The sequence below is a fragment of the Haliaeetus leucocephalus genome, unplaced genomic scaffold (assembly GCF_000737465.1).
Source record: "Haliaeetus leucocephalus isolate CR32 unplaced genomic scaffold, Haliaeetus_leucocephalus-4.0 Scaffold889, whole genome shotgun sequence".
Taxonomy (NCBI): domain Eukaryota; kingdom Metazoa; phylum Chordata; class Aves; order Accipitriformes; family Accipitridae; genus Haliaeetus; species Haliaeetus leucocephalus.
In genome coordinates, this window is record NW_010973325.1 from 925,799 (window position 1) to 937,902 (window position 12,104).

The window sequence follows — 12,104 nt, forward strand, 5'->3', positions numbered from 1 at the left end:
TAAAGACTTGTTATGCCATGCTTTTAATCAGGGAACTGTAATACCTGAGACTGGTTTGCTTTTCAAAACCTTTCAACAGAGCTTCGGAATTGAACAGATTTCTACAGCTGTTGTAGATGTTGGGAGTACTGATGGTAGTGATGGGAACAGCTAGCTGATAACAAAAGCATATGGAGGATTTTTGTCTGTTTTTCTACAGAATGTTTTCATTAGCAAATGAAGATTACCAAAAACTAGATGCTCCGCAGATGACTAATTTGCTGAAATCTGAATGGAAATACAGGGGCTACAGTCCATCCAGAGCTCAGACTTGCCAGTAGCTGCCTTGAAGACAATAAGCAAGCTGAGGGCCTAGAAGCTGTAGAAGCTTAGGAAAAAGCCATAGGCTCGCAGCCAGCATGCCTAGTGGGCTGGTATCACAGCTCTCAGGCTTTCTGGGGAGGACCAAAGTGTTCTACCTTTTTAGAGACCTATTTTAAAACAGAATAGCATTTTAGTGTGCTTAATTCTGTAATTAAGAAAGCTAAGTACCAGAAAAACGTGCTACTTTTTATCACATGGACTTCTAGGCTGCACAGAAGAAAAGATATCAGCTCATACTATCGAAACCAAAATGATATGGTTATCTTAAAACATTGACTGGTACAACTCTGACAAAAACCCTACCTGACATTGTTCAGTCTCCATATAAAACCAACTCGGCTTTGAGCATTACTTCCTCCTTCTTTCCAAGAAATTATTGACTCTATGCTCAGCAGACTTTTTGCAATTCAGCGTTCAAAAAGCGTTCAGGGTTCAGCGTTAACTGTCCTTCTGTCCACCTCTGAGGGTCAAGATGATAGGAAACAAAGCATCCGCTTCCGTGTATCTAGAGACTCCATGGCGGAAAAATGTTCACATTATGAAACTTTGGGCTCCTAAATAATTCAAGAAGGTCAAGCAGCTATGATTCTAAAAAATTTTTGACTGAGTCAAACCACTTGAGTGGTTCTTTCCCACTGAAGCCATGGGAAAGAAGGGGTATTAATAGAGTAAAGGTATTATTGAGTTAACTAAAGAAGTGGCCTGATTTGCCAAGATAAACCCCATTGTGTGTACACCACTACACACCATAAGGCTGTTAGAAGTCTAGGCATTGTCCCATAGAAACCACTGCCACTAAATATTTTTTGAGAGATCTGAGAAGAAGAAGAAAACATTTTAAATAAGAAGCAGCTCTCTAAATATTCCTTATTCTTCGATAACTTTCATAAAGGAAAGCAAAGTACTTTGCACATTTCAGCAGCAGTAAAAATGGTAATAGTTCCTTGTGGGAAGACAGAACTCAGTTGTGGAAACAAGCTGCAAAAGAAATTTTTTTTAGACCTATCTTCCTAGTTCAGAACACACAAAAGATGTGGAGTTCAAAAGAGTCAGGTTTTAATGAAACAAAGCAGTGTATCTATCTCATCTGATGGAGATGATGCAGTTTATACTGTTTAGACAGACTGATAGCATGGAGAAAGGCAAACTGATCGAAACTCCACTATATGCACAGCTAAGATTTGTAGCCTTTCAGAAACAGCAAGGTATTTCACACTTTTATAGCTGTATCTTCTCTGTGTTCTCAGATCAGGGAGTTGCAGGGAGCAATAAGATCCTCTGAAGTTGTTTCTCCTCCAGACTGAAGAGGCCCAGCTCTCAGCCTCTATTCATACGTCATGTGCTCCTGACCCTGACCTCGACCGCTGGTGGTCCTCCACTAGGTTCACTCCTGTATGTCAACATTCTTGTGCCGAGAGCACAAAACTGGACACAGTACTCCAGATGTGGTCTTACAAGTGCTGAATAGAAAGGAAGGATCGCTTCCCTGTACCTGCTGTCAACACTCTTACTAATGCAGTCCAGGATAAGTTCAGCCTGTTGTCCACCAGGACCCCAGGGCCTTTTCTGCCAGAGCTGCTTCCCAGACAGTTGGCCCCAAGCCTGCCTTGTTGCCTGGGATTACTCCAACCCAGGGGTAAGACCTTTCATTTGCTCTTGCTGAACTTCATAAGGTTTCTGTCAGCCCATTTCTCCAGCCTGTCCAGGTCCCTCTGACAGCAGCCCTTCCTTCCCAATTTGGGTCACCCCAATCTGGTGTCACCTGCAACCTTGCTGAGAGTACACTCCATCTCATCATCCAGGTTGTCAGTGGAGACATTGAACAGTATTGGTCCCAGCACTGGTCCTGGAGGGATCCACTACCTACTGGCCGCAAGCTTGGCTTTGCACCATTAATCACAACTCTTTAAGCCCAGCCTATTTTCTATCCACTTTGTACTGCCTTTATCCATCCCATGTCCCACCCATTTGTGGGCTATGGAGGAGGCTATAGGAGGCTGTCAAAGACTGTTGAAATCAAGGTATATAACAGCCACTGCCTTTCCCTTGCCAGACACCTCATCATAGAAAGCATGATTTGCATATGGAAAACATTTTAACTACGCCCATTCACCTTGTTGTCCTTCACGTGTTTACACATGATTTGCTCCAATAATGTTCTAAGGGACTGAGGTGAGGCTGACTGGCCTATAATTATCTGGATCCTCCTTCTTGTCATTCTTGACGATCTAGTTCCATGGACTCGTGCATGACACCCAAGTGATTTAAGTGATGCCTGACTGCCTTGCTCTACTGTGGGTACTGCTTCCCTCCCACTGCCTGCTAAGAGGGTCAGGGACCTGGAAGGCCAGAAGACAAGCCTTGCAAGTGAAAACCAAGGTATAAAAAAGGCGTTGAGTAGGCCTTTCTCATGCCCCTTGTCACTAGGTCCACTGCCCCACCAAGCAATGGGCCCACACTCACTTAGCCTTCCTTTTGCTGTTGATGTACTTTAAGACACCTTTTCTATCCTTTACCTCCCTGGCTAGTTTCAGGTCCAGCTAAGCTGGAGCTTTCCTGGCTCCATTCCTGTATACATGCACAATGCCTCTGTATCCCTCCCAAGTCGGTCCCTGCTTCTGTGTGCTTCCCTTCTTGTGTCTGAGCTAAGTCAGGAGCTCCACATTCATCCATACTGGTCTTCTGTAATGCTTGTCTTCTGCAGAATGGGAAGGACAGTTCTTGTGCTCAGAGGATGCTGTCCTTGAAGATTAGCTAGCTTTCCTGGGCCCCTTTGCCCTCCAAGGAAATTATCCACAGGATCCTGCCAAGGATGGCCCTGAACAGAGTGCCTCCCCTCATCACATTATTGATCATCTGCATCAAGAAACTGTCTTCAATCTGTTCCAGAAATCTGGATTGCTTGTGTCCAGCCATATCAACCTTCCAGTAGATATTGCTGTGGCTAAAGTGACCCAAGAGTACCAACGCCTGGGATTGTGACGCTTTTTCCACCTGCCTTAAGAATGCTTTATCTGCCTTCTCTTGTTGATGAGAAGGTCTATAGCAGATACTAGAATATCACCTGTGTTGGTCTGTCTTTCGACCTCTGCCCACAAGCTCTCCACTGGTTTGTCACTTCACCCAAGACTCTATCCACTCAAAACACACCTTTGTGTAGAGCATAGCCTTTTAAGGTAGGGCATCTCATACTGGCATCTTGTTAGCACCGTAAGGTACTTGTGTCTTGTATACACAGCTGAGTTCAAGGTTAAGGAGTTGCATCATGTTTGTTACAGAAAAAAGGGATAAGTGGGCCAGATATGCTGACCTTTCTTAGGTTTGCCCCTTCTTTGGTGAAAGAATCCTGAAGTTATGATTTGCTCTCACTCTTTTCAAATATACCTACACCATAGTAATTCTAGGGAAGAAGTAACATCTTTTCATTAGAGAACAAGGGGAATACAGGTGTAGGCAAATGGGAAAGTTTCTGTAGAACTGATTTCAGTGCTGTTGAAATATAATTAAAATGTTTTTATTCAATTATTAATCATATTACAGTGTCATTAGTAATTCTACACATTAGAAATTAAAGTCTTTAATGTGAACTACTTATCTAATAATCTGTTAAACTGACTTTAGAAAGCCACAGATTTCCTATGTCTGTGTTTTTAAATTTAAATTAATAAACAAACAAAACTCTGTCAATCCGTCTTTCATGATGGAATGTACATATCAAAGTTTGCAATACTTGATCCAAAAGCCACAAAATTCATGACCTTACACACTTTCAACCTACCTCCTCCATGTTTCTTGAATTTTGTTTCACTGTATTTAACTTAGATTGTACACCATGCAATGTTATATGATAATATTAAGATACTATTTTAAAATGCAGTTTCAAATATGTCACTAAACAAATAGAAACTTTATCATTAAATTTTTTTTCATTCTTTTTAAGAACAATTTTTTCAGGTAAAATATACCCTAGGACACAGACATATACAATTGCATTTTCAAACAAGAAAACAGTGCCCTTTAATAGCGCAGCGTTCTGCATCTCACAAGTAACAACCTGTCATTATGTACCATGATGCCCAAGTTTGTTCTCAACTCATTCACCATGTAGCTGTTCAAACCGCAGACTGCTTGACATCCAGCTTTACAATATCCTGAGGTTTTAGCTGGTATTTACCTCTTATTCGCAATGGCATGATAATTATTAGTTTAGTAAGTGCCTATAGCAAAACTTGGTAAAAAAAAGAATGTTTCACATCTTGACTTAGTAACATCCCATAGGTATTTTTTACTCAGTGTTACAAGTTTAGCTGAAAATCTCCAGTCTTCAGACCATCTGCGTGCAAAGACAAGTAATGGAAGAAAGAGCTCTGTAACATCCCCAACACCTCCCAAAGTATATCAAAAAACCCCCTACCAAACCCCCTGTCGTGGTTTAACCCCAGCCAACAACTAGGCACCATGCAGCTGCTCACTTACTCCCCTCCCACCCAGTGGGATGGGGGAGAAAATCGGGAAAAGAAGTAAAACTCGTGGGTTGAGATAAGAACGGTTTAATAGAACAGAAAAGAAGAAACTAACAATGATAATGATAACACTAATAAAAAGGCAACAGCAATAATAAAAGGATTGGAATGTACAAATGATGCGTAGTGCAATTGCTCACCACCCGCAGACCGACACCCAGCTAGTCCCCCAGCGGCGATTCCCTGCCCCCACTTCCCAGTTCTATACTAAATGGGACATCCCATGGTATGGAATACACTGTTGGCCACTTTGGGTCAGCTGCCCTGGCTGTGTCCTGTGCCAACTTCTTGTGCCCCTCCAGCTTTCTCGCTGGCTGGGCATGAGAAGCTGAAAAACCCTTGACTTGCTCTAAACACTGCTCAGCAACAACTGAAAACATCAGTGTTATCAACGTTCTTCGCATACTGAACTCAAAACATAGCACCGTACCAGGTACTAGGAAGACAGTTAACTATCCCAGCTGAAACCAGGACACCCCCAAAAACCTCAACCCCAAACTCCAAAGTTGTTGTTTACAACTAATTCCTTTAAGCTAAGGATTTCTGTCTGGTGCTTTAAGTTAATTCATCTGAGCAAGACTTTGATGCGTAATGTGATTTCTTCAAGCTAGAGATGGCAGTACCAACTGCTTACCTGACTCACACGCAAATGTCTTTGACGTCTCATCATGAAAGATAATTGCCACTGCATGCTTCTTTGTCTCTCGAGGCAATCTAGTTATGTTTTTGATATTGTGCAGCTCGGTTACCTTAAAATGAAGAAAAATATTTTAGGCCAGTGTATAAATAGCACAGATAAAAACATTAACCAAAACTACTCAACTTTTACTATAATCTGTTTTTTTCCCTCTAAGATTATTTACATTTATAAGTCTTTTAACCGACAAAACCACATAAATAGGTAGAGTCTAAAGTTGCAAAACCTTCTATAAAATGTAACGTATCAAAAAGTGAGTGGTCTACTTCCCTAATAAAGTTTTATTTGGAAACATAGTTATCACAGTGACATCAAGACAGTCTTGTGATTATTCTGTGTTTTTCAATTTCTGTATTCATACAACTTTGATCAGTTTCAGAATCTGCATCAAATACATAACCTAATGGAGGAACAGCAGTGTCTTATTAGTTAGGGAAGTAAATCAGTTATCATGCCAATTAGTATCACTACATTTTAAGGATAAATCCTCATCTGCCTTTAAAGTGTAACTGTCATCCTCATAAGAACTCACAACTTTATTTTATGTTCCAAATATTAGAAAAGCTTATCAACAAAAAAACAGTCTTCCAGCAAATTTACAGCATAAACAATTCAATCTATTTCCATTTTCCTTTGATGCAAGTAGATAACTACAAGTAACACAAATGGAAGAAAAATATGTTACTACAACCCAAGCTGGTAGCACAGCCTATATTAAACTGCTTAACACTTTGCATTATAAAATCTTTTCTCAGTTTCGTGGAACTCTGTGCAAACTTTATGTGTTTATAGTTAACTTTTCCAGGCAGGACATCTGCCTCAGGCAGAATTAATTTCTTAAAAATGTCATCCATATGAATTTGGCCATGTATGACTAGGGAAAAAATGGGCTGAATGTGGATGGGGTTTTTTTGCTTTGTTTTGTAATTCTTATGCTCCCTGTGTACAGCTCTAGCATTCCTTTTCATATGCTGGAAATAATGCTTTTTAAGAGACAGAGATTTTATATGGTGCAGTAAAAACTGGAACATGCTAGGGCAAAGACATTGCAAAAAAGATTGAGAGCAGATGAGCGGTAAGAGCCATCAAGAAGCCAGAGACAAAGCATGAATTGGAATGTGTAGGTGCTGATGAGAAACCTGAGACCAGAGTTGAAGACTGCTATAGGGTCTACCTTGACAGCCTTCAGCAAAATTCACTCGCTTGTCAATATCTTTGCTGTAACAGGTAGGCCAAAACTGGATGCGGTACTCGAGATATGGTCTAATGAGTGCTGAACAGAGGGGGATAATCACTCCCTGTATTGCCTGGTCATGGTCCTGTTGGCCATCTTTGCTGGCTGAGGCACCAAGCCCCAGGTCCCTTCCCACAGAGCTGCTCCCAGCCTGCTATCCCAAGCCTGTGCCATCGCAGGGGCTCCTCTGTCCCCGGGTCAGCTCCTGGCACTTGCCCTTATTCAGTTTCACAAGGTTCCTGTCAGCCCATTCCTCCAGCCCGTTCAGGTCTCTGGAATATAGCCTGACTACCGAAAGTGTATTGATGGATCTTTCCCAATTTGCTGTTTGCACAGTTGGTGAGTGCACGGTCCATTACCTCCTCCAGGTCCCTGATACCAATACCAACCAAGAGAGGTCCCAGTACAGACGCAGCAGCTCTACACTTGCTACTGACCTCCAGGTACAGTATGACCCATTAACCATGACTTTCTGGGTCTGACTAGCTGACCAGCTTTTCACCATCTAGACGTCCACCCACCTACATGATAACGTCCCAACTTGGATATAAGAATATCATGGGAAACAATGTCAAAAACCTTGCTGAAGTTGGGTACCCAGTGACATCCGGTGCTTTCTCCTCATCCCAAATCATAGATGGCTATCAGACAGGTCAGGCATGATTTTATCCCTGGTAAATCCAAGCTGCCTCTTCCCAGTTACTATCTTCTCCTTCACATGCCCAGAAATATGTTTTAAGAGGACTCAGTCCATGGTTCTTCCCATGGGCTCAAGCGAGTCTGCCAGACCTGTAGTTCCCCAGGTTGATCTTTTGGCCTTTTTTTGAACACAGGTGCAACATTTGCCTTGCCATTGGGTTCCTAATCCCTTAAAATTTTATTTTTTAGTCACATTTTCAGGGCTTTGCAAGAATCCATTTATTTCTCCATTTATTGCTTGGGGTGAAAGAGAAGGTCTGAACACCAAAGATACCACTGTCCCATTGAAGGAATGACTAAAATCTCTGTTAATTTTCCTTGATCTATGCATGGTAAATGGTCTAGTATGTGAGAGGGCTCCTATGGCTTACCCAAAGCACTGATCTCAACGAAATCCCATAAAAGGGAAAAGCAAGCGTTAGTAGGCAGAGGAGAGAGCAGACTCTAGAATTCAAAACCTGAGGAAACAATACCAAATCCAGAAGTCATTACTGAATTCTGAAGACCCAGAAGGGCCCAAAATAGGAGACAGAGAAGATATGGATCTACTAGTCTTGCTAAATAAGAAGAGGATATAAGAACAAAAGATTTTAAAAGATTTGGGACACAAAAAAGTCCAGGTTATTCTTAAAGAGAATTTATATTTTTTTAAATAATTTAAAGATGCATATAGATGCATATAGCTTTCCTCTCAAAGATTTAGAAAGATAACTGACAGTGCAGTATGAAAGGGAAAACAATAACAGGAAGAAAAAAACTCCAGTGATTCTAACACAAGCAAATGAAACTGGTATTTTTATGTGTGTGCATGTGTGGCTGTGCACACCATGCAGAAAAAAAACTTAAATCTTGTTATGTTAAAAATGGGAAATTTCTCTTTCTGGAATAGCAGGAAAGGAAATAGAAGTGCTTTGAATAGTGACAACAGGGCATATTAAGCCTTCTTCTAGTCACTCTCAGACAGTAGAGATCTATTCTCTTCTTTAACATCTGAGTGTTATAGATTACTGAAAGATCCTGAAATGCTGGTAAGTTTGATAATAAATAAAAACCCCCTTCATCCCTGGCATCAAAGCTACATAACTTTCACAGTAATTTTTGTTCAAAACATAACTACAGACAACTGGGGACACATACTTAACCATCTATAAAGATGATTTTATGGGTTCTCTAGTTGATCAGTACATTAAGCCTGTTTTATTTAATATATTGACAGAACATTTTTTTACGCAAGATCATTCACACACTTAGGATATTGTCAGCACAAAATGAATAAACAATAGAATTTTATTTTATTTGCTGCTGGGAATTTTATGTCTGAAAGAGACAATGAAATCACCACCAAATTCTGACGTGCTGCTCTTTGGTACCCATACGAGAGATTTGGTCAAACAAAATGCAAGGCAAATGAAGAAAAACAGTCTCCATGCAAGTGAAAAGGGGCTTTGTTTTAAACACGTTTCAACTTTCCTTTGTCTCTGGAATCATACTGCCTCCCTAGACAGCACAGAACTTGTTATCACTCCAATGTCACAGGCAAAGAGTTACATGAATTGCCTCTTCCAAACTCCCTGACTTACTTACTTTTCTTCAAGCAAGGTTTTACGAGCCATTCATAGTTTCACACAGAAGTCACATTCCTCTTGTGTACATCTTTCCACAAAAATGGACATATTTCAAACTATCATGAGATATTGTGAGATACCTCTTTTCTTTTCAAATGTTTTAATAGTTTAACATGGGTAGCCAAAGTATTTCTGCTAGTTTAAAAAAAATAGAAGATATTTAAAAAAAATAAATCATATCTTTCACCTTGAAATGCTTTGCTTTACAAGAACCGAAGGTTTTTCTGGAAATAATACTGGTTTAGTCATAACATTCTGAGGATAAAGGGAATTGATACAGATGTTAGTTACGAAAAATAACTAATTTTTCTAGGCAAACTAATAGAAAAAAGAAAAGAGGAAAAAAAAGTAACTGAGCTTTAGTGCTCAGTCCCATCATTGTATCTGAGAAAGCAGCAAATTTCACAGCATCACAGAATGGTTGAGGGTGGTAGGGATCTCTGGAGGTCATCTGGTCCAACCCCCCCTGCTCAAGTAGGGTCACCTAGAACCGGTTGCCCAGGACCATGTCCAGATGGCTTTTGAATATCTCCAAGGTGGGTGACTCCACCGACTCTCTGGGCAACCTGTGCCAGTGCTCTGTCACTTTCACACTGAAAAAGTGTCTCCTGATGTTCAGAAGGACCCTCCTGTGTTTCAGTGTGTGCCCATTGCCTCTGGTCCTGTCACGGGGCACCAATGGAAAGAGCCTGGCTCTGTCTTTTCTAAACCCTTTAGGTGTAGAGAATACACTTGCTGATGAGTATACAATGAACGAGATTTCTCATCTCTAGGCTAAACAGCCCCAGATCTCTCAGCCTTTCCTCATAGGAGAGATCCTCTAGCCCTCTCATCATCTTCATGACCCTTCACTGAACTTGCTTCAGTATGTCCATGTCTCTCCTGTACTGGGAGCCGAGAACTGGACCCAGCACTCCAGGTGTGGCTGCACCAGTGCCAAGGGGAAGGATCACCTCCCTTGACCCTCTGGCAACAGTCCTCCTAATGCAGCCCAGGATACCGTTAGCTTTCTTTGCGGCAAGAACACGCTGCTGGCTCATGTACACTAAACCCTATACAAGCTGAAGAAGCAGTTCTAGCTTTATCTGTTGGGCAAGTCAACACGCTGACAGAAAAAAACACCACCAGTTAGCATCTCAGAAACCTGAGCTGATGATAACGACGAGAGAGGTCATATTATCAAATAAGCCCCTCAGTATGTCTATTGGGTATGTAATCTTTAATATCAAATAGAGATATCAATTTTTGCTTCCATGTTCATCTATTGAAATTGTACTGTATGCTTCCCTCCGCAATCAGAGTGGAAAGATAGAGGCAAGAATAATAACACTGTGAAAGTCTATCCTCCCACTGCTAGAGAGAACTGAAGTTAATCAAATTCCGAATTCTGAGTTTAATGCCAATGAAGCATGAGTCATTTCTCTACTCTGAACACTTGCAATTAAAAAATAAACACCTGAGAGTTTATACTATTTTGTATAAAGGAAAAACGAACTTTGCCTTGGCAACCAGACTGCTTTATCTCAGTGATTTTTAAAAGTGTGGTTTAAATTTTTATCTATTACTTTTTAATAAATAAATAAATAAATAAATAAACATTTTAAAGGGGGAAAAAGTATCAAAACTACTCAAAAGGCAAAGATTCTAAAAAAGTCATAATTTTTTTAAAATTATTTAAACCATCTCTTTGCAAACTTTAAGAAAGTTTTAAAAGACTAATCAAATTGAAAATGTAACAAAAAGAGAAAGCCCCTTTTTTATGAGAAGTGCATTAGGCAAATCTACTTTTTTAAGCAAGGGATGTTATACCAAAATTTGCTCCCTGTGGTATCATAACCGACTTTTTGACAAAATACAGTCTAGCTCATCGAAAACATTGCTGTTCTTCAGAACAACTAAATAGTACTCTGGAACCACCTAGACCATTGGTAGCCTTGTACTAGTAAGAAAAAAAGAATAAAGGGAAAATATAATCTTACACATGTAAGTTTCTTACCTAGACTTTCCACAAAAAAAGATGGAAATATTCCCATTGTGGGATTATACTTTGCCTAAAACTTTGGTAATATTAAAAACAACCCAAACCAACAAAATCTTTGAAAATCACTTTTCCTATTTCCCGCATTTGTATTCCTGTAGAACAAAATGAACTTCAATGACAAGTAAAATCCCTAATATTACCTGTTCAGTGAGTCATCTTGCGAATAGATTTCCTGCCTACCCTTATCCTTTATGATTTCTTCCAGTAGGCTAAATAGATCCTTTTGTATTAAGCTATGATTATGTAGTTTACAACTTTTCACTAACATTAGTATGTTAACTTAGACTTTCTTTTCTCTACTAGACATTGGTGCTATCATTTAGTGCAGTAGTCCATATGGTGCTCAGTGTGGTACATGTTAGGGACTCTTAGCACCTGGCCCATTTCTCAGTTCTCCTACTCATCATCAATAATTCCTGCTTCATACGTCCATCACTAGGCAGCCCACACACACATTTGCTTGCTTTTTTCCTACTTGGTTTCTTGATCTTTTCCTGGATCAGTCTCTAAGACCATTTTTCTTGTCTCTAGAATGACAATGAACAATGGTTGAAGAAAAGATGTGGAATAGTTACTTAACTTGTATGTGACAAACTTTTCTTTGCCAAGCTTTTTAAATTCCACTTTTTTTTCATATATAAAAGTTTTTTTTCTTTTTTGGGGCGGGGCAGGGTAGGGCAGGGGGGTTGACACAGGTATATCAGAAGCATCCAACTTCTTTACTTCTGGTTAATATTTGATGAAAGGACATAATCCTTAAGGGCTACAAGATAGGAGAGTTTCTAGGATCAGTAAAGGCAGCATCTCACTCCTGGAAAATTAAGCTAGGGTAGGCTTGCACCAGGGTCTCAAGGCTACCCATCAGTGTTGGTTTCTGTAACTTGCTTCCTCTTACAGTCAGGAATTTGGATCACCTCAGAGA

The 12,104-nt window shown here is 40.2% G+C and overlaps 1 protein-coding gene across 1 annotated transcript in view; it reads right to left on the reverse strand.

Annotated features, from left to right (window-relative positions):
• Nucleotides 1–12,104, reverse strand: part of DOK6 (docking protein 6) — a 254,005-nt gene that overhangs the window by 122,352 nt on the left and 119,549 nt on the right. The window contains exon 3 of the mRNA XM_010583294.1: nucleotides 5,521–5,635. Coding sequence (XP_010581596.1) covers nucleotides 5,521–5,635 — 115 coding nt within the window. The remainder of the gene's footprint in view (nucleotides 1–5,520; nucleotides 5,636–12,104) is intronic.